This window comes from Carassius carassius, chromosome 18, assembly GCF_963082965.1.
Source record: "Carassius carassius chromosome 18, fCarCar2.1, whole genome shotgun sequence".
Classification (NCBI taxonomy): Eukaryota; Metazoa; Chordata; class Actinopteri; order Cypriniformes; family Cyprinidae; genus Carassius; species Carassius carassius.
Window position 1 is genome coordinate 23,235,524 of NC_081772.1, and position 23,225 is coordinate 23,258,748.

Genomic DNA, 23,225 nt, shown 5'->3' on the forward strand with positions numbered 1-23,225 from the left:
GTCAATCGTGCACATGTTTTAGTACATCGAGGGATCGAATTAGTCAATCGTGCACATGTTTTAGTACATCGAGGGATCGAATTAGAAAATCATGAGCACGTTTTAGTACATCGAGGGATCGAAGTAGTCAATCGTGCATATGTTTTAGTACATCGAGGGATCGAATTTACGGAGCCCTGCACATGATATGCAGGAAAAAGTTGTAGGCTAAATCGTGTGCACAATTTACTAATTTGTTCCCTCACTGTACTAAAACGTGTGCACGATTACTATTGCATTCCCTCGATTTACTATTTAGTTCACTCAATTTTAAATTGTGCGCACGATTTAGCAAATCGATTGAATGCAATAGTAAATCGAGGGAATGCAATAGTAATCGTGTGCACGTTTTACTACAGTGAGGGAACGAATTAGTAAATCGTGCGCACAATATTTTTTTTTTTTTTTTTTTTTTTTGCATGTCGTGTGTGGGGCTTCGTACGAATTAGTAAATCATGTGGATGTTTTATTACACTAAGGGAAAGAATTAGTATTTAGTAATTTTATATATATATATATGATTTTTAATGTGTGATTCTACTCTGTACATTTTATTTTATTTTTATTGTAATTTAGCTTTATTTAAATACTGGCTGTTTACTCTTTTATTTTACTTGTTTTTCACAGCTATAGCAATGCAAATGGCAAAAATAAATAAATAAATTAAACCTATTTCTATTTTAATTTATTTACAACACACAATGCATCACTAATTGTTGACCTCCTGTGCCAAGTTCTTTCAGCTTAAAAAAATGTATGTATTAATAACCAGTGTGCTCATTTTAGTAACATTTGTTCCACACAAACAAAAGTCCTGCAATCTTTGCAGTCCAGCAGATAAACCAGGAAATGGGATGAACATAATTAGTATGCATTTTTTTCTGTATCTCGTCTCAAAATAGAATTCAGTATGAAAGATAAACAAAGTAACTATTGTAATTTTCTATAAGAATTATGACTTGGCTAGGTACAGTATGGGAGCCTGATGCTAAACAAACAAGATGCTGACTTGTGATTGTTCTTGATTACCAACATCCAACCTACTGATTATTTGGCTGTCTGGGTTTCCATCCTGGCCCCCTTATCAGACGGCACAAGATTTCCCACAGCCCCTTACCACAGGAAATGAGGGTGTAGTGGATTTGGGAAGGGGTGCTATTGGCCTTTAGAATCCTCCAGAACTGACAGAGGTACCACAATAGAATCTGCTGTCAACTCTAGAGTTTCTATAAAGACTCCAGCACTCACTGTCCAATCCTGTGTAATTGGGCAAGAGTTTGTAACTATGGCAAATCATGAATTTTGTTGGACCATTTTTATATAAGGACTGAACAAAATGAGTTCCATTCTGAGAGAAAGTAGCCACATATCATGAGTAGAACCAGGTGGAAGCTTTTTTCCTCCTGGATTTAATACTACTGATTTTTAAGAAAAATCTGTTTTAAATTCTGGAAAACATGTTTAAACAAATCCAATCTCATGGAATTGTATTTATTTATCTCTATTTTATAAGGTGGCAATTTCGTATGAATTGAACTATTTTACAAATTCATACAAATTAGCCATCGATTTGCCGAAATGTAAAATACTTACGAATTGTCATGAGACTATGTTTGTTTTAGATGCAGAAAAGCTGAAATCTATGGAAGCCCAGTCCTGCAGATACAAATACATAAATCACTTATTAAATACATTTACTTATTAAATACACCATTTTGAGATTATTTTGAGATAAACCGCATGAAATAATTGCAAATACATTTTGCAAAACAAAGCTGAGATCGTGCGATATAATGTTGCAATCATGAGATATAAGGTCACAAATTTGAGATAAAAAATCCCCAAAAAAAATTTCTTGAGATAAAAAAAAGTCAACTGCGAGAAATAATTGCAATTGCGACAAAAAGGCATTTTTTGAGATAAAAAGTTGCAATTATAAGAAATAATGTCACTGGGAGAAATAAAATCACAATTATGAAAAAAAAAAAACTTAAATTGTGAAACATAGAGTGACAATTTTTAGAAAAAGTCACAATTGTGAAAAATCATTGAAAATTTGGAGGAAAGAATGTTGCATTCGTGAGATATAAACTTACAGCTGTGAGCAATAAAGTCACAATTTAATACATAAAGTGATAATTGTGAGAAATTATTGCACATTTTGAGAAGTAAATAATGAGATACAAAGTTGCAATTCTGAGAAAAATATTCACAAATATTTGATTATTATTATTATATAAAGTGACAATTGTGAGAAATTATTACACATTTTGAGAAATAAATCATGAGATATAAATTAGCAATTTTGAGAAATATATTCACAACTATTATTATTATTATTATTATTATTCTTAGAAGAAATAGGCTTCCATAATTATAATTATTTGTCAAACTTTTGCCAAAAATAAGTATCTACAGAGTTCTGCATATGGAGATTCCATGAGGGTCTTGTCATGAGGTTAATGTCAAAATTATGTTTCAAGCAATGACGAAGCACATTGTTTATGTGGGACCACTTACAAAAATAATCAGTGATTTTGTCTGAAGCATAATTATACTTTCACAATTGACAAAACCCAGAATTCCATCAAACCACATCAATGGTAAAATCAACTAATACTGACAAGGCGAGAAACCATCGATGCTGAATGATGTTTTCAGTCACTGGCTGCTTCAGCATTCAAGCAGCAGAAGGAAGTTCTACAACTTCTACAATTCAATTGTGAAATGTTGTAACTATAGTTGAACACACCTAGCATTTGTTGAGTATGCAGAGGCCAGGGCTCCTGCTGACAGACCTGAGCCGGCGTATGTATTGCTTTCTAGCAGCTGTGGGATCCTTGGGATGATGAATCGGTGGACAGCTGCTGTCTTTGAGAGCAGGTCAGCACAGATCTGCTTCCACCAGCCACAAACACACAACATTTGAGCTTTGGGATGAGCTTGTTTTTTTCATGTAATGATAAATAAGCAATACATATTCTGAAATACTGGCGGGAGTATATTCTAAGAGTGCTGAATGGAAGAGATTGATCTATGAGACATCTTTCATTGCTTTAACGGATCACTTCAGTGATTGATTTCTGCTGTCGCCATAAACCTGCTCCCTTAATCAATTGAGGATTAAAGGAATAGTTCACTCAACCATCTTCATCTGTTCAATCGTATATTCACCCTCAAGTCGATTTGTCTGGAAAACGTATTAAGTAATAATAAAATTATTAAATGAGTGACAAGATATGTGACACTGCACAATTGGATGGCATGACTAACCAGCGGATCTCACTGCACATCAGAAATGTTGTTTGAATCAATCTGAAATGCCTTAATGAAAGTCTTTCATCAAAGTGGTTTGGTATCTTCCAGAACTGGCATGACACTCCCAAACATCAGGCATCCACCTCCAAAAGCAAGATAACATGACCACATGTGTTGCATTTCGTCTGTGCACTCTGAGGCAAAAGAAATTTGTTTTAACCAAAAAAAAAAAACCCGGCTGCTTCTCCTGCTGCAGAAAATTAACTTTTTCATAGTGGTATTTGGCGCCAGTTTATCAGGATGTTACGATTTTGTTCAGTTTGTCTCACTGGATGGAAACTGTTTGATATTCCAGTTTTGCACATTAGTTAAATGCACAGCTTTGGAGGGAAACCATGCTTTGTTTGAGAATAAAACATAAACAAATATCACGGTAGTTTGGACATTCTGCGAAATAAATTATTTTGTGTTTCACTGAAGAAAAAACAAAGAGCAAGTGTAAGACAATGATTACAGAAATTCCCCAGTGACAAATTTGGGTAAAACTGAAAAAGACTGAAAAAACACGTCTAATCTCTTTGTTCTGTAATAAAATAATAATCAATCTCTTATAAATAAAGACCTTCTACAGGGGTCGGCAACCTACGGCACACAGAGGGATATTTGCTGGCATGCGAGCAATGGAGAAAACGGCATACTTACATTTTGAGGTACATTTTTTTCTCATAGTCAAGCCTAGGAGCTATAAATACTATTAGAATTAATGCTTGACCGCTGCATACTAGGTGCTTCATTTTCATTTTGATGTGCATGCATCAATTGAAACAGTACTTTAATATAGAAAGGTGATTAAACTGAACAGTTTTAATGAGTTGGCCTGGTCACACACACATACAGTGGTGTTCAGTACGGTTTAAAAAACTATTTATGAAAAAATCCTCAACTATTTGCATGAAAATCATACTTTTACTCATCAACACTAGACTAGAGGTACGAGCTGTGATTCACTTATTGAGGTCAAGAGACCTTTGCATTAGGGGAGCTCTGGGTATGAAACAGGAGAATCCTTTGAAAGAGGTTACTGGTTAATGATTCAGTGACCCACAGTGTTTGCACAGACTCATCCCATCAGGTTCCAAAGCATGCACAGCTTTCTTCCATGAACTGCTTACATCATGTGAGCTGATCAATGCATTTGTGGTGGCAGAAGTCTTTAAAAGTCTTCTAAGAGCTTGTGTTTATCTTAAAAAGTCATAAAACTGATCCAAGATGCCTCCAAGGCAGGGATGGGCACTTCGGTCCTGGAGAGCCACTGTCCTGCAGAGTTTAGCTCCAACCCTAATCAAACACACCTGCCTGTAGCTTTCTAGTGATTTTGAAGACATTGGCTGTTTCTCAATATGCTCTCTTAAGCGATCTTGTGTCCTTGTATTCTCGCTCTAGGTCATCATTAACCATCAAAGTTCAATTCTAATACACAAGAACACAAGTCCAGTGAATGCTTGAGAGTGCTTTGGTGTGTTCTTGATATCGAGGATGCACTGAATGCAAACTAGAGAGATCAAACCATTACAAAACCCCAGAATACGTTGCGGGTGGACGAGGTAAGGAAGCCTGTAGGCTTTTAAACTTCTCACTGCAAGCCTGTAAATACATGATGGCTCGTGAAAGTAAACATTGTCAGTTTGTTTTGTATAATTTTAATAAAGTGATTAAGAGCTGAAAAAAGCCTTTTTTATTGGTATATGTTTTAAAGGTGCTTTATGTAGGATTAACACTGAGTGTTTAAACTAGGTATTACAGTCCAAACACTCAGGTTGCAAGATTGACGACTCCGGCAGGAACGAGCGCACTTGATGATGAATGAAATGAAATATACTGTATGCTGTATTTCCAGGGGTGTACAATTACAGTTGGGTAAACTAGCAGTGGGCGGGTTTCACAAACCAAAACAAAGATGACATTCCGGCCCGGAACGCACATTTTCAAAAGAGAATAACTGACTGTAAAGAAACACTACATATGCATTCTTCTACAAGCAAATCATACAAATACAAGCAATCAAGAGTGCGAAAGTCATGCTTTTGTAGTTCACTCAGAGACAACAAAAGTATAATTTTCAAAAACTTGCACTTTAAAACCCATTTTTAAAAGACTGTGCTTTCAGGCCCCCAAAATGTTGATGCCGTGAAAATGAATGCCCAATATGTATGAAAAGTTTTCTTTTTTTTTTTTACTGTGGCGTGTAAATTCCACTGTGGATTTTGCAATGTCATTATTTACATTTTCTGAAAGATAACATGGGTTATATAATGTAGGTGCCTGAAGACTGTATTCAGGGTGTTGCTGGGTGTGTGTGTGTGTGTGTGTGTGTGTGTGTGTGTGTGTGTGTGTGTGTGTGTGTGTGTGTGTGTGTGTGTGTGTGTGTGTGTGTGTGTGTGTGTGTGTGTGTGTGTTTGTGTGTGTGTGTGTGTGTGCGCCCGCAGTTTGGATGGGTTATGGACTGAGTATGGGTCACCATACTTGGCTGTATGTCAGGTCACTTCCAAACACATTAATGTCTGAGTGATCTATCTACTGATATAAATTATTATTTTTCATAATTTTGAATTCAGATGTAGTTATTTGTTTTTTTATTACATTTTTTACAATATAATTATTTTATAAGATAAGAGATGAAATTTTAGACTGATTTCTTAGTAAAGTAATTGTACACTTATCTTTAACAAGCCAGATGATTAAATATGTCATTTTGTCGAATTATTTAAACTCATTCAAAATATACAATAAGCTGAGTGTTTACTTTATGCTATTGTTTCTAAAAACTCTTATATATGAAACATATTATAGACATTTCAGAGTGTTTTAAAATTGTATGTTTATTTGTTTAAATGTTTTAAAATCATACGTCCTTTTTGTCGCTCCATGGATCTTTACTGTTAATATACAAAAATACAGTTCTTTATTTAGGATGTGTGAACCAAATAACATTACCAAAAACATTTGCTTGCTCCACGCTCTATTACTCAACTCTCTAACTTAAGAGCGTGTTCAGAATAAAAGAGGAAACAAAATACACAGATCCCAAGCAATATAAAAGCAAATTAGAAGGCAGTGATGAAAAATAATAAGTAGTTATCTTTACAGTGTAAACCCATGAAACATTTTTAACATAACAATGTGTAACCAGTCATGTGGTAAACCATGGAATTTCCATATAATACAAAAACAAACAATGATTAAAGTATATAACTAAAGTGTACAATAATTAGTTGTTAACTTCGAGGGCTCTCATATTTATTACATATTAAGCCATATATGCTTATATTTATTTACGTTTGTGCATTTAAAACACTATTCTTCATTTACATAAGGAGGGAGGAAATCCATTCCCACAAATACAGGGGGTGTGACCGTCCCCACCTTAAGGATCTCTCTTGCCATTGGTCTTTCAAATCCTGCAGCCAATTCAAAACTACATGCCACTTTCTGATCTCCCCCCACAAGACACAGACTGCGTGAAGAGTGTAGGAGGTGGAAACAAAAGGGAGAATCACCCAGAAGAACAGCAGGATCAGAGAAGGTGTTAAGCATGCCATCATATGCCACCAACATGAGGCTCAAGCTTCCCATTCTGGCCTTAACACTGGAAGCCGTGACCATTGTCCTGTACGCTCTTCTTGTGGTATATGACACCGGTGATGCTCACGGACATGATGGAAGTCATGCAAATCTGAATACAAATCATTCAAGCAGCCCAATGACCCTTTATCCCAGTAAGTATTCCCCTGAAAATATCTATATGCATGTTGTGAATAGTGTATATATGAGGTCTTGTTGTGACATCTAAACTGATTGGTTTTAATTAAGTCTAAAATAATGTTAAAATAGTATTTTGGCTCAACCTGAACACATTATGTTATAACTTTATGGGTCAGATTAGGTGGATACAGTTTAAAAAAATGGCAGTTCACATTTAATTGTCGTTGTTCATTGTCTGATTTCATTTGCAAATGAAATTATCCTCTTCAAGATTGATATTTATTCTAGTCAGCTTTGCTATTGAGTTTCATGGTGCTACTCACTCACCAGTGTTCACTGACTGATGGGTTTATATCTGTGAAGGCTTTGGCGGCAATATTTCAATAATGTTCATTTAGCACGTAAGTTCCTAAAAATACTGCCTCTGGAAACCAGCTTTTGAGCTCTCAGGAGAAAGACAAAGAGGAAAGGGTGATGAAGGTCAGCTTTATCCATGTCATCTAGATCAGTGGTTTTCAACTGGTTCTGTTCAGGAGCCAGATCTTACACTGAACATCATCTCGTGACACATACAGTATAAAAAATTGAATGTGGGCTGAAAAAAAAGAAAAAAAAAAGAAAAAAATGGTATGATCAAACACTGTCATTTATTAATATTTCTATTAACATTATCATTTCATTTACATATACAATTATTTAATTTGCCAATTTAATTTGGTTTCATACTTTCTGCTGCAAATAATTGCACTAAATGCATTATGGTTGCACAATAACTGTGTATGTAATATAATCTGGGCCATATGTTTCACTTGCATTGTTTTGTTCATGGTTTTTAGTGTTGTGTTGGTATTTGTGTAGATGTCTATAATGTCTTTGACAGAAGAATTTGAGCCAAAATACTGACTGGATGTAAATAATTTGATGTCAACAACTAAGGATAAGGGAAACATTCTATCTTCTCCTTAAAATATTGATAAGCCTGTTTATTTTGGCCAGAGACCCAGCAGTTTAGAACCACTGATCTGCAGAATCTATTATAAAAGGAATTATTCGTTCAAGTAAACAGAAACACTGTATGTTTCCTTTGAAATGTTTTAAACTTCAATTGCATTCTTTAAATTTCTCTACATGGTTTTTTAATTAGCAGAGATGACATGCATTAGTTGTAAAATACCCTTATTCTCTTTTATCTTAAAATTGCACTCGTGGTTGTTTGCTTGGACACGGTTTGGACTGAGACCAACTCTGGGGTGTGGCGAGTATGAACATGCAAGATTAGTCTCAGTGTCACATGTGTCCTAAATTTTTCCATTCAACCATTCAAAATTTGGAATCTGACTCATATTATTACACTGACAAGTACATTAAACTTAACTGTTAATGTCATTGGATGCTTTTGTCTAGGGTTTGATAAGAACTGTCATCTGTTTCTTAATTGCAGTTGTAACTTTCTTTGTTTTCTCAGTACCTCACTATCCCAGCCCCCTTCATCATATGAACAACCTTTTTTCCCGCCATTTGTTCATTTGTGCAATCCAAAGCAATCTCCAGATTAAACGCAATAAATATTCACCCTAGATAATAACTCATCTGCCTTTGAGTTACAAGATGTGTTTTCAGAGACTATCAATTTAGTTGCTTTAATTAATTTTTCATCACAGAACATTCTTATAAGCTATTTTAAAATGGGCATTTCTGTTTAAAAAGAAAGAAAGAAAGAAAGAAAGAAAGAAAGAAACTAATAGAGTACAAATTATTTGCCACCCACTGAACCTGATGACCTAAAAAAATGTTTAACCCTTTCACACGTGAATTTAAAATATTCTAGCTGATCCCACAGTGTGACGTTTTTTAGGCGTCCATTATTTTAGATTGTATTGCCTTATTGTTTCCATGGTGACGCGTCATGAATGTCATGTGATACAACGCAGCCACAATAGCTCTGTACGACAGATGGATCTAATTAATTTAGTTTTTCCTTTATTATTCAAAATATTCACAAACATGTTCACTATATTATTAAATATCTGATGTTCCGATTATGAAATATGTGCAAGTAAATGTATTTGGTAGTTTAAACACTTTTATATCGACTTCACGCTGAATCTGAGCTGTGTGTTTTAAAACACGCAAATTCATCCTCTCCTCCTGAAACACGTTAATGTAAGTCTTCAGTAAACTGGTAGAAGATCAGAGTAAACTTTATAGTTACCTACACAATCTGTATATATCAATAAAACATGTCGTCAGATTATATTTGTAAGGATCATTATTACTGTTTCCATAGACATCAGCGTCTATTTTACAAACGGTAAATGTATGGTTTTGCTAGTCTCTAGGTGTATTTAAATGTCTGAAACCTAAAACAAGCATTATATGGTTGAAAACACTGAATAGTTTTAATAGTATGACAAGCGCTCAGCGTGTCCGATCTCCATGCTAGCTAGTGCGCGAAAGCAGATTTTAATTCAGCAGTTGATTACGTGATGCATTAAAAACTTTCTAATCACACCGGTGTAATTGTACACTTTAGGGACCAGCCAAGACTGATCACACTGGTGTTATCATATGAATTAAAGGGTTCAAAGAATATGTGAAAATTAAATCTGATCCTGCAAACAAGATGGCGCTGCAGACAGCCGCCTCAATGCTTGGCTCGCCAGTGTTTGTCCAGTTTTTGTTCGTTTTTCCTGTTTTTTGTTTCAGCCAACAGTTGGGAAAAATGAATTTTGCACCTTTATTCAGACAGCAAGATTATCTGAATTCCACTATGATGCTCTTCCAAAGTTTGCATACATGAAATAGCCAGTGAAAAGTCCTTTCATTGGACTTTCAGTGAAAAGGCAACCCTAACATTGTAAATATGTATTGCTCTAGATCAACAGAAAGATCACTGGAAAAAATTGGGTCAAGCGACAGCTGATAAGGTTTGATAACCTCTGTTTCAACCGTGTCATCTAGGAGACAAGGTCTTCACTGGGGCTCTGTCTCTGAGGCTCATCTAGTTGTCCTAGTCGCTGACATTCTGGTCTGTAAAGGTCATCTCTAGGTACTGGTTCTGGGTGACTGCAGTGACCATCTGATCTGGATACAGACTGAATCTGGTGGCTACAGTGACCTCGGAATAAGAAAGAAACAGACTAATATTAGCATAGATGCCATTCTTCTAACGTGTAAATGTATTAGTGTTTTATGTTTAAGCCAGGTTAAAGAGATGGGGTTTTAATCTAGATTTAAACTGACAGAGTGTGTCTGCCTCCCGAACAATGTTAGGTAGGTTATTCCAGAGCATGGGCACTAAATAGGAAAAAGATCTGCCGCCCACAGTTGATATTTATATTCTAGGCATTATCAAATTGGATATGCATTCTGTTATTTTTTCAAATTGGTATGTTTCACCGAAATGCGAAAGAAATATAGAGCTGAGTATCATCAGCATAACAGTGAAACGTAACACCGTGTTTCCTGATGATATCTCCCAAGGGTAACATGTAAAGCGTGAAAAGTAACATCCCTAGTACTGAGCCTTGAGGTACTCCATACTGCACTTGTGATCTATATGATACCTCTTCATTCACTGCTATGAATTGATGGCGGTCAGATAAGTATGATTTGGCCCATGCTAATGCACTTCCACTAATGCCAACAAAGTTTTCTAGTCTATTCAAAAGGATGTTGTGGTCAATAGTATCGAATGCAGCTCTAAGATCCAATAGAACTAATAGAGAGATACAACCACGATCAGATGATAAGAGCAGGTCATTTGTTACTGTAAGGAGAGCAGTCTCAGTACTATGATACGGTCTAAATCCTGACTGGAAAACCTGACAGATACCATTTTTCTTTAAGAAGGAATATAATTTCGAGAATATTACCTTTTCTAGTATCTTGAACAGAAAGGGGAGATTTGAGATCAGTCTGTAATTAATTATTTAATTGGGGTCAAGTTGTGTTTTATTTATTTATTTATTTATTTATTTTTAATGAGAGGCATAAAAACAGCCAGTTTGAAGGTTTTGGGCACAATTGCCCTAATGACTATGACATATTAATAATAGTCAGAAGAGGATCTATGACTTCTGGATGCACCTCTTTTATGAGCTTAGATGGAATAGGGTTTAACATTCATGTTGTAGATGATTAAACAGGTTTATACAATTCATCCTCTCCTATAATAGAGAATGAGTGGAACTGTTCCTCGGGGGTCTATGCACTGTCTGATGTGATACTGTAGCTGACAGCTGCATGGTAACAATTTTATCTCTAATAGTATCGGTCTTGGAAGTAAAGTAGTTCATAAAGTCATTACTGCTGTGCTGTTGGGATATTTCAACACCTGTTTGTTTTATTTTTTGTTAATTTAGCCACTGTATTGAATAAATACCTGGGTTTATGTTTGGATTCTTCTAAAAGAGATAGAAAGTAATCTGATCTAGCAGTTTTTAATGCTTTTCTGTATAGGATAGGGTACTTTCCTGCCAAACAATACAATATACATTTAGTTTTGTTTTCCTCCAGCTGCACTCCATTTTCCTGGCTGCTCTCTTTAGAGCATAAGTGTGCTTATTACACCACGGTGTAAAAGAGAGAGTCCATAGTTTCTGTTACTGTCATCAGGTTGTTGTGAACTATTGGATATCCTGAGGAATTGAAATAAATCTGGAAGATTACTTACAAAGCAGTCTTTTTTTTGGTAGAAGTTATGGTTCTACCATACTTTTAACAAGGTTTATAATTTACAGTTTTATATATATGAAGTATACACAAGACTAGATAATAATCCGAGATATCATCACTTGGCTGCAAAATTTAAACACCATCAACATCAATTCCATGTGACAGTATTCAATCTAGAGTATGATTTACACAATGAGTAGGTCCTGACATGTGTTGACTAAGCCCAATAGAGTTCAAAATGTCTATGAATGCTGATCCCAATGCATCATTTTCATTATCAGCATGGATATTAAAATCAATGAAAACTTTATCTGCAGCCAGTACTTATTTGGATAGAAAATCAGCAAATTATTTAATAAAGTCTGTATGGTGCCCTAGTGGCCTGTATACAGTAGCCAGTACAAACATCACAGGGGATTTATCAGCCTAACGATTTGCCTGCATTTATCACATGTGTATCCTTCGTTGCCAACAGAGAGAGTTCAACTATATATGTGGCAAGCGGTGCAAACAACAATAGCAGAAGAAGCCATCACACACCGATTGATGAATAATTCTGACTTACCACTGTTGTATGGTGAACTTGTGAAAAACTGCATGAGAGAGAAAATAAACAGGGCAAGAGAAAAAAGAATACGGTAATAAATGCAAATAGAATCGTGAATGACAAGCTAACTGGCTAACGAATACTAACTCACTGTACATGCGTTGCACGTTGGGAAGTAAGACGGATGGAAGAGCTGTGATGATATAACAAAACTAGATTCTGTCACATTTTGAGGGGTCCTTTGTTTCCAAAAAACAAAAACAAAATTCCTTTGAGAATTTAGTGTATGCAATGATAGATCACATTCAGTTGTTTATTTGTTTTTAGATGGCTTGCAAAGCAAGATAAGATTGAAATTTGCAGATTTTTATCATTGTGTTTTTAGTTAAAGTTTTCCTGTTTAGTATTTTTCTTACTGCATCATTGTACAGTGGTTCTTTGTGTACTGTCTGCTGACAGCATGAGGTATGTTATAAAATGAGGATATGATCATTTATAAAGCCAGCAAGCAATACAACTATGTAGCAAGCAAAAAAATAAAAATAAAAAAATGTAAAAAAAAATTAGTTTGAGTTCAGTTTGATTCAGATTGAGTCCTGATCAATGTGCCTCACCACTAAGCTTAGTTGGTAGTTCTGAACTGTATCCTATCTTTGTGTCCAGGGATGTTGACTGTACAGCTTCCTGAGTTGGATAGTCTACAACTCATTTCCTCTCTGCAGGAAAAATGGGCAAAGGCCAGCAGTACTGGCGCTATGTGTTGTTTAGACAATCAGTGTGCACGTTCAGTTATTGTGAATTTACAGAAATTATTATTCATGTTTGCATTTCCATTCATCCATCAGCGTCTCAGAAGGGAAACACTCTGGATGCAATTCATCAAAATGCAGCAGTGTAATATACTATATTATAGCAATTAGATTTTTACTGCATGAATCAAAGTCAATGCCATGTTCAGAAACTGAAAAAGCTACAAATCTGTCTTATGGTTTGTCATTTTACAGCCATTTAGAACACTGAATACTATCTCTCTTGGTGAACCATCTCTTTAAGTCGCACAATAGTTTTGTGTAATAGACAGACAGAAATTTAAGTTAATATGTATTGATATAACACAACAGTGCACCCTTTCAGTGCTGACCTGTTCAAACTGCAGATGCACTATATGTGGTTCTAGAATGCTTTGATTATTTCAGGCTTCAGATGTGGGGAAACAGCTCTTTCTCATAAACTCTTTATCCATGTGTCCAGTGTTTCAGGATGTGCACGTGATGATCTTCATTGGCTTTGGTTTCCTGATGACCTTCCTAAAGAAATATGGCTTCAGCAGTGTGGGCATCAACCTGTTGCTGGCTGCCTTTGGCTTGCAATGGGGTCTTCTCCTCCAGAACATCTGGCACATGCATGACGGAAAAATAAAAGTCAGCATCGATAGGTAAACTCAACTTTTTGGTTATGGGAGGATTTTGGGTGACTGACGTGACACAACTGATTAATATTTCATCGTCTATCAAAATAGGTAAAAGCTAGATGTTCTGTTGTACTTGATTAAATATGCCTATGAGTAAAACTTTTTATCCATCCCATTTCCTTCTCTGCAGGATGATTAATGCTGACTTTAGTACAGCGACTGTTCTGATTTCGTTTGGAGCAGTTCTGGGAAAAACCAGCCCTGTCCAGCTTCTCATCATGACCCTGCTGGAAATCACTGTCTTCTGCATCAATGAGCATTTGGTTGTGGAAATCCTTGGGGTTCGTACAGGCTCATTACTTCATACACCTAAATCACTGCATATACTCCAATGATGATTTGTTTTAGTATTCTGGACGAATCATTGTGAAGCCACTTCCATCCTTATTTGATCATTAACGTGATTTGCACCAGATCAAGTTCTTAGTGTAGGTTTAAACATTATGCATCATTTAATTTTAATACTACTTTTAATTAGGTTGAGGTTCCTTAATATTGGTAGCAGAGCCTCTGGAAATTTCATGCTATCTGGGATTCCCTTTATTACAAAACGAAGCTGGGTCAAAGATGAAGGAAAAGCAGTTAAGGCAATGTACTGTCCCATTCCTAAAGTTGGCCGAATAAACTTAATGAACAGACCCAGTGTTCCAATAACAACTGAAACACAGTGTGCCGAAACATCTTCTTCATTTTGAAGAACATATACAGGGGGTATAGAAAGGAATCACTGTCCTTTAAAATAATCATTCAGGCTGCAAAGCAACAAAATGGGTATTTTAAAGGGGGTGATTCTTTTCTAAACCCACTATAGTGCCTGGATTACCTGGAGATAAGAAAATAAACATTTTATTATTATCTTGATTAACTCCTAACAGCACAAACCATTCTTGTCTAAATGGAACACATCTGACATTGAACAGTGCTGGCATCACTAGAGACTTAAAGCAGCAGTCAAACAACATACCATCTGGTATTCATAAACATTCTTGTGTCTTAACAGGTTTCTGATGTTGGTGCCTCCATGACTATCCATGCTTTTGGGGCTTATTTTGGATTAGCTGTTGCTCGTGTTCTTTATCGCCCTGGTCTTCAGAATGGCCATGAGAAAGAAAAATCCATCTATCATTCGGACTTGTTTGCAATGATTGGTATGTGTAGACTATAAAACAGAATATAAAGCTAAGAAATTGGCCCCTTATTGCACTCTGTAACCAGATTTTATTACATGTGTCTTACTTGCCCACATTTTCTCCTAGAGCTTTATTTGATAATGTTTGTATATGAAAGCATGATTTTCAGTCATTTGTCTAAGTACAAGGGGACTGGCAATTGGTCGATGCCATATTTAAATGAATGAGGCTGTAGATTGACACACAGCACGTTTAGTGAAGTACCAGGCAAACCAGAATTCCATGTTGGTCCCAGCAAGCAAAACATACCTAATTTGGATATTTCAGCAGGGGCAGTCATATAAATATAATTCACCAAGTATTGTGTCTGTAGGTATTTCTAAACATTCACCCTTCCACTCTTCCTGCATCTGTAGGCACAGTCTACTTGTGGATGTTCTGGCCCAGCTTTAATTCAGCTATTGCTGAAGCTGGCGATGCTCAGCTAAGAGCTGTTATCAACACCTATTTCTCTCTGGCTGCTTGTACTCTCGCTGCCTTTGCTACCTCTAGTTTGGTGGAGAAGAAGGGAAAACTTGACATGGTGGGTCATGCTAGTCTCATGCTATTTTACCAGATCTCATATTATAGCAGTTTATTAACCTTATGACTTTCGTCCTATTGTCTTTTGTGCTATAGGTTCACATTCAGAATGCCACGCTGGCTGGAGGAGTCGCTGTGGGTACCTGCGCTGACATGAACATCCAGCCGTTTGGAGCAATGTTGATCGGAATCACAGCAGGCGTTATCTCCACCGTTGGCTTTAAGTTCCTCACTGTATGAGTTTCCTTCATACTCCAATGTATTAAAAATCAATTACATATTTATTTTTATTTATTTATTTATTTTTCTCCTCAGCCCATACTCGCCTCCAAACTTAGAATCCAAGACACCTGTGGTGTGCATAACCTCCACGGCATGCCAGGCATCCTAGGAGGCCTTGCCGGCATTTTGGCCGCAGCACTAGGAAAGAAAGATGGGTAGCTTGCAGTTCTTTACATTGCATCTATAGATATTTGCTAAATGGGTTTAATATCTCTGTGCTTGTTTATCCCAGTGTTTCTCCAGGTTATCAGGCATGTGGTTTGGCATCATCTCTGGGGTTTGCTTTGGTGGGTGGTTTGATCACAGGTGGGTACTAATACAAACACTTTCAAATCTGCAAGATATTACAAACAAATTTAATAAAAATAAAAATACAAGTACAAAAGTAAATATGTTCATACCTTCTCCAGGTCTGATTATGAAGATTCCATTCTTGGGGCAGCCACCTGATGAAAACTGCTTCGAAGACTCAATCTTCTGGGAGGTACGTCAAAATAATTGATATGTTAATGGTATTTTGAAATGCAAGGACATGGTCACAACTGTTCTAATGCTCAGGAACATGTCTTGCAGCTAATAAGTTTGATAATTGTGGATGCTTTTGATATGCAGGTACCTGAGGAAGAAGAGGAACACGAAGAGCATTTGACTCATGGCGATTATTCCATTAACAAAACTGAGGCTTGAAGCTCTGCTCCAAACCTGCTCACTTCACAAATCAAGAGACCCGGTCCAACACGCACCTCAGGGGCTGTTCAGCTTCAGCATCTACTCCACCTACTAACATCTTCAACAGTGAAATCCTAATAAGTACTAAGAGATGTTGTTAATTAATTTGTAACGGGTGCTTTTCTAAATACATGTAGCTAAATTTTAAAAACACCTTCAATTAGTTTTATAACACTGATAAGTGTGTCTGAAACCTTCTAGGATTAGGAATTATATAATGAAATTAAAGATGTTTAAAAGTAATTACAAAAAGTTACTAAGCTAGCTCAAAGTGTAGGTCAGTTACTGTCGTCATGTAAATGCTCATAACTGAATAGTTGCTCATTGTAATGTGCCAAAACCTTGTGCTTAAGTGTCTGTTATCAAAGTAGTTCATTTTACTTTGAATATGCTTTTTTTATTATTATGTTTTGTAGACCCAGTTTTCATCATCACTAGACATTTTGACCAATGCTTGTTTAATGTTCATATATATATATATTATATATATATTAAAATCATGCATATTAGTCCACATCCAAAGAGAGATCCTTCAACTTTCTTGCAGTAATTATGGTTGCTTATCATCGTGATCAGTAACAACCCTTTATGCAATGATATATGAAGTATTTTAAGCTATCGTATCTAACAAATATATTATTAACTTTTATACTTTCACACAATGTCTAATACTCTAACATGAACTCAGCCAAATACAGTGGCTCCAAAAAGAAATTAAAAGGTCCAATTTTTTTAAATTGTATACAAATTAACATATTGGCATGCATTTAAAAGACAGATAATTAGTAAGCACACTTTTCCAGTTTGTTGGGATAAGTGGAACGTGTTCATAGTTCACGTGATTATCTTCACCTGAGTGAACTTGTGAAGCACTAAATGCTTACCTCCACTAATGGACCCTGGGATCAGCTGATTAAAAGCAGTAGCCTAACACAGTTGACTAAGAAATTAAGTTAATTCTGACGAAACACTCACTGAAGAATCATCATTTGTTGACAGTACTTTTTTAGCCCACTGTACATTTACATCTTTGAAACTTCATCTTTTTTGTAAGGATTGTGGTAAAACCATGATGTCATACGGATAGCCTTACATAAAAGCTCTTTTACTACATTGCTTGAATGTTCAGCTCATAATAGGCAGACGTGATCAGATAGTCTCTTCTTGCACTTGGTAAGAATACTAAATGCCCTGTTTTTAATGATAAAGAGGTCTTACTGCAAGCTGACTCATTGATTCAGTTTTAGTGTCTCTGTGAATGTATGTTATCATATGCCTCACTCTGTGAACAAGTCTGTGAATGCATTAAACTTCTACTTGTACATTTATAAAACCAGCTATCTGAATTCTTCTTTGTTGTATTGATTGTACTGAAGGCTATGTTCATCTGTGATGTATGAGTATAATCAGGATTTAAATGGTTTGTTTTAACATCTTTGAGCAACAGCAATTTAGAATGTCTTTTTTATTTATTTTTTATTTTTTGCAGACCCTTTTTTTTAATCATCGCTAGAGATGCATAGTGATGTACGATAAACTTTCATAAGGGTTCTTGTTTAATATCATGCCTAGTCCACATCTAAAGATTCTTTAACTTTGTTACAATAATAGTTTTCATTAAATACACCCGAACCCTGAAAAACTAACAATTACGCTGTCAACTGACGCTGTGTCAGACGTAACACAAAAGAGATGCAATGCTTTCATTGACCGTGAGGGGCAAAATGTCTAACTTTTTAGCATTATTTATTCGTGGGCGTCCTCTGAAGGAAAAGTCATGTATTACAGAGTAAATATTCTCTCTTTGTTGTGATACATTAAAACCAATGAAACATTATTTTGTTAAATAATACACAATGCATTTACTTTAGATAAGCCAAATTTCCAGTGTTCCTCTAGACGTTGTTCTCATTGGTTTCCATTTAGAAAATTTACGTTTATGAATATTATATTTGGCTAACAGGAAAATAAGGTTTTGGAAGGTGTCATTTTTCTTTTCACATTCATGAAAACCAAAATGACATTTATAAAAGTAAATTAAAAATTAGGATTTAAATAACTTTTAAGAGAGCACTTAACTGGCTAAAATAATAAAATTTTAAACCAATTTTCAAAGAAAATAGATTTGTGTTTACAGTAGTTTTTTTATTTATTCATAATGCTTTATTTGAACTTTCAGTTTACACTAAAGTACAGCAAAATTAGAAAACAACAATTAAAAATAACATCAATAAAGAGAAAGAAAGAAAACAAACAAGGCTGTGCAGACTGTACAAGTTCTGAGTGCTTTCTTGTTAAGTGAAAGTCAAATAGTAAAGAAATATATTTTTTTATCTCTTGTTAAAAATACTACGAAAACAGGTTTAAAATTCAAAAATTTACATTTGTAAACAGATTCTAAGAACAGAATTGGGTTTATTACAAAACAGGCATTGGGATCCGCTTCAATAAATAAATAAATAAAAATAGTAAATTTGGGATTCATTGAAAAATCTTGTAAGATAGTTTTGGAGAAAGAAAATATATTAATAAACTAACATCTTTCCAGTCCTGACACGTATACGTGCATGACCAAAACAAATGTAAAAGAGTCTCAGTGTTATTTTGACTAATTTATATTAGGCTATCAAAAAGACTGTTCCAAAATGAAACTGCAGGATGGGTATTTATTATTCTTATTTTTTTTTTACAGTGAAACGAGTGAACGGGAACTGTTCCTAATAATAGAGTAGCCTATTATTTTTGCCATAATTGTCATAATGGCCTTGCAATTAGAAAAGTAGGGACTATCGTGTGATGACGCCGTCTGCGTGTCGCTTCTAAAGCGAACTGAACAACCATTCAGGCATTCAATTTGCATATAGTGCTTGCGTCTGTTACGCGCTTGCGCTGCTGAACAGTACCCGGATGATGTAGTGTGCGTGTGACGTGATCAAGATGGCAGCGGTGTTTATCTCATAGCACTGATCGCAGAAATGAAGAAGAGTCATTTATATTCCACGCAGCTTATTTTCAGAACGGATTATATTCATATCTGGCTATTCTTCTGATTTTTCCGATTTTTGTTGTGGTCGGTACGACCGCGTTTTGAAGACAATTTAATATAAACATGGTAAAGTGTTCAACCGCTCACATTAAAAGCCTTAAACCTTCAGATGAAGCTGCAATTCTTTGGTGGATGTTTACAAACTTTTGCTTCTAAGCATTCTATATTGATAACAAGTAGCGTATTTGTGAAATAAATAAGCAGTTGGCTGTAGAAGGATTGTAACGTTAAACACACACAGACAGACTTAACAGTGTTTTGAGCTTCATCTAACGTTAGAGCATTGCATCTCTGACTCATACAGAACACAGTCCATGTTTTGAACATTTGAACAAGTCTGGATGCTGAGTTGTTATGCATTATTTGTTATCTTTTTAGTCTGCCAAAGTGGACACCGTGGAGAGAAGAGGGTCGAGTACAACAAGCAGAAGTAGTTCTCACAGCAGAGGTGAGTTTCTCTCGAGCAGTGCATCTCACTTCTGGTCCTCGCTGCACACTTTCTATCTATCTCTTATCGCTTCAGACGTTTGTTCACTTCGACCCTAAAATGAAAGTGAAGTGTAGCCAAGTATGGAGTCCCAAACACACCTCAGTTGTGGTATTGAAGAGAGAGCTTAACATTCACCACTATGATCTGAATCATGTGTGTTAATAAATGACAACTGATCTGTGTTAGGAAAGAACATGTGGAGAACAATCACTAACCCTGAACGGCCAAACATGCAGAAACAATTTTTGCTTACAAACACAGTGTATATATTGACAGGAAGAGAAAACGAAAACCGGAAACGAGCAAGAAGCCGAAGCAGATCGTCCTCGTCATCTTCCAGTTCTTCATCTTCCTCCTCCTCATCCTCTTCTTCACGGTCTTCATCCGGCAGTTCTTCATCACGTACTAACTCCAGCTCTAATAGCTCAGGTAAGTTAAATAAAAAAATATAAATTTAAATGATGTATTATAAAAAAAGTCTTTAATAAAAGTCCGGCTTCACTCCCAAGGGTATATAGTCTGGAAGGAGAATTTTTGTAGATGTTAAACTTCATTATTTCACATACTTCATGAACAGCAAAAGGAAATTGAAATAAATTGATTACGATGATGCAGCAGATCTTAATAAGAGATGTCAATGTGTTTTGTGCTTCCACTGCTAGATTCATGCAAAAAGCAAAGAAAGTCTTCAAAGAAAAGGAAAGAGAGACATGGGAAAAAGGTACCTGGGTCCTTCATTTATTTATTTATTTATTTATTTTCAGTTGAAGCTGTATATTTGTGTACTTTGGTCCAGAGCTGTCAGAATAAGAACGTCTAAAGGGATAATTCACACCAAAAATTTAAATGCTTTCATTTATTCGCCCTTGTTGTTAAAATCCTGTATATTGATTTTTTTTTTCTCTGTACTACACAAAAGCAAGCATTGTTAAATAATTTTACACAGCTATTGACTTGCAATGTCAGTGAGTAACCAATGACTGGCTAACTGGCTAAAAATATATATATATATATATATATACACACCCACATTTTTGACACTACATTTGTGAAACCATTCCATTAAGAAACTTCTATCTTGTGTCTTTTATTATACATTTAAATTATGTGTGTCTCTTTGTGTGTATTTTAAAGCTGTTCGATGTTCATTGATTAAATGTTGGTTTGGAATCAGTTTTCACTTATCTGATTTTGCTATTATTATTATAGAAAGGAAAGAAAGAGAAGACACGCAAGCGGAAGAAGGAAAGGGGACACAAAGGGCAGGACGACAGCTCTGGGCCTGTTCAGATTTCAAAGGTACTTTTTTCAACTCAAAACCTCATAGTGGGCATTACATTTTAGCAATGTTGTGCTATAGTCTCTTTGCTTTGGTTTATTTATATTTTTATTAAACGTTTCTGTAATTGTTGCAAAGTTTAGTGATATAACAGAGTTTCTGTCATCCCCAGTATCTTAAGGAAAAGACGAAATCTGGCAAATACAGTATGATTTCAGGGAAAAAGATAAAAATGAAAGTGAAAAAGTCAAAGAAGGACAAGCAGGTGAGTCTTTCATTGTGCAGATAACACATTAAAACACTAAAGAAAAACAACGTATTACACATTTGGCTTGGAATGGATATTTTCCTCTGCTGATTTGATCTTTAATGATTGCTGGTGAAAATAGTGTTAGAATGAAACCAGGTTCAACTATAGTCAGGTTAACAGTTTTGCACAGATCTTTACTCAATTTGTTTTTTTAATTTAATTTCTTTTTAAACAGAGGGACAAAAACCGAGCCGAGCTGCTGGAGTTCTTAAACTCCACTTTCTGATTGAGTCCAGACCTGGAGCTGCAGAATCAGACAACCTTATTGTTTTTTCATTATTTACCTGATCACCACTCAGGGAAAGATCATTTTCAGCTATTAATGTTGTTGCCTGATGTCATATGTTGACAATTCCTTACCATAAATGCCATGTGGATGGTTGCGGTTTTCTTTTTTTTTCTTTTCTTTTCTTTTTTTATCCAGACTGCGTCCTGAAATCCTTAGAATTGATGTCTAAAGTAACTGTACTCCTTTTGAGAACTGTAGCATGGATGTTACATGTTACTGAAATTGTAAAAAAAAAATAATAATAATAATATTCTTTGAATGCTAGTTTTTAACAGAAATAGAATCAGCCCAAATTTATTAGGACTTTTTCAGAAAAGATTTAACTCATTTATGAACCGTTTTTGCTGATTCGCCAGGGAGATGAAGGTTGTATATCTAAAAAAAAATTGAAACAACATTGTAGTGGTGTTGTTCCAGTGGTGTTTCATGTTATCCCATGATAATCTGTGTATTTACTTCGTTGAGCCAAATGCAGAGGCATCACTAGCAGGTAGTTAAAAGCTTTGTGAGTCACGTGCATCTGACTGTGCTGATAACAATACTGTTGAATAAATTTCCAGTTTGTGTCCTTTATTTTTTGGTATCAAATACATAAACATTTGTTAGAAACTGGTTGGCGGGGTTTCTAACTTTTGACAAAATCATTTAGATAGTTGGGGAAGTTTTTTTAAGGTATGCTTGTTCCACACAGGGTTTGTTACTACATGAATAATAAATATTAATCTGCAGCCTAGCCTTACAGTTTCTTCTGTAAACAGGCATTGGCTATATTATAATATTCATCAATACCTCTGCAAAATAGCGTAAAGTTCTGTAATATCTTCTCTATATATTCATGTATTGAGGATAAATTCTTGAAAATATTTGTGAAAGTTTTGATACCATCAGATATCATATAGGTGAGGCGTTTGTATTAAAATATAGGATACCATGTCACTTGTCTCAGAATCACAAACTCTAGAAGCAAATGTGCATACATCTTTATTTTCCAGCACAATGAAATTAAAACATTTATTGATTTTATACATTTACATTCTACAGTTACATTGATTAACTCAACTGACAAAGTAATTCAATAAAATGGATTGAAATGTTTCACAACAACTCATCACTTACACACTTGCACATCACAAGCATCTCCACACCAAATACAGCACAACCTGTTGTGAAAAATTGGGCAATTATTTCAAAAGTTGACCTGCGCTTGAATTTTTCAGTTTTGTTGTATCATTTATAAAACAGAAGGTCCGTTTTAAAACCCCATTTTTTCAAAATTCACAAAATACCTTAGGCAGCTGTACTATTTCAGAATAACTGGTCATACACAATGAAAC

At 35.4% G+C, this 23,225-nt stretch overlaps 2 protein-coding genes across 2 annotated transcripts; both read left to right on the top strand.

Annotated features, from left to right (window-relative positions):
- Positions 1 to 6,782: 6,782 nt before the first annotated feature.
- Positions 6,783 to 17,150, top strand: LOC132092702 (ammonium transporter Rh type A-like). The gene is made up of 10 exons (XM_059499054.1): positions 6,783 to 7,073; positions 13,535 to 13,718; positions 13,885 to 14,035; positions 14,755 to 14,902; positions 15,301 to 15,467; positions 15,563 to 15,700; positions 15,782 to 15,903; positions 15,981 to 16,054; positions 16,159 to 16,232; positions 16,361 to 17,150. The coding sequence occupies exons 1-10, from the start codon at positions 6,890 to 6,892 to the stop codon at positions 16,433 to 16,435; spliced, it is 1,317 nt and encodes a 438-aa protein (XP_059355037.1). The 5' UTR covers positions 6,783 to 6,889; the 3' UTR covers positions 16,436 to 17,150.
- A 2,231-nt stretch (positions 17,151 to 19,381) lies between these two features.
- On the top strand, positions 19,382 to 22,464 carry LOC132091940 (pinin-like). Its single transcript, XM_059498014.1, has 7 exons — positions 19,382 to 19,589; positions 19,902 to 19,971; positions 20,290 to 20,442; positions 20,676 to 20,734; positions 21,223 to 21,312; positions 21,465 to 21,557; positions 21,778 to 22,464. The coding sequence occupies exons 1-7, from the start codon at positions 19,587 to 19,589 to the stop codon at positions 21,826 to 21,828; spliced, it is 519 nt and encodes a 172-aa protein (XP_059353997.1). The 5' UTR covers positions 19,382 to 19,586; the 3' UTR covers positions 21,829 to 22,464.
- Positions 22,465 to 23,225: the final 761 nt, after the last annotated feature.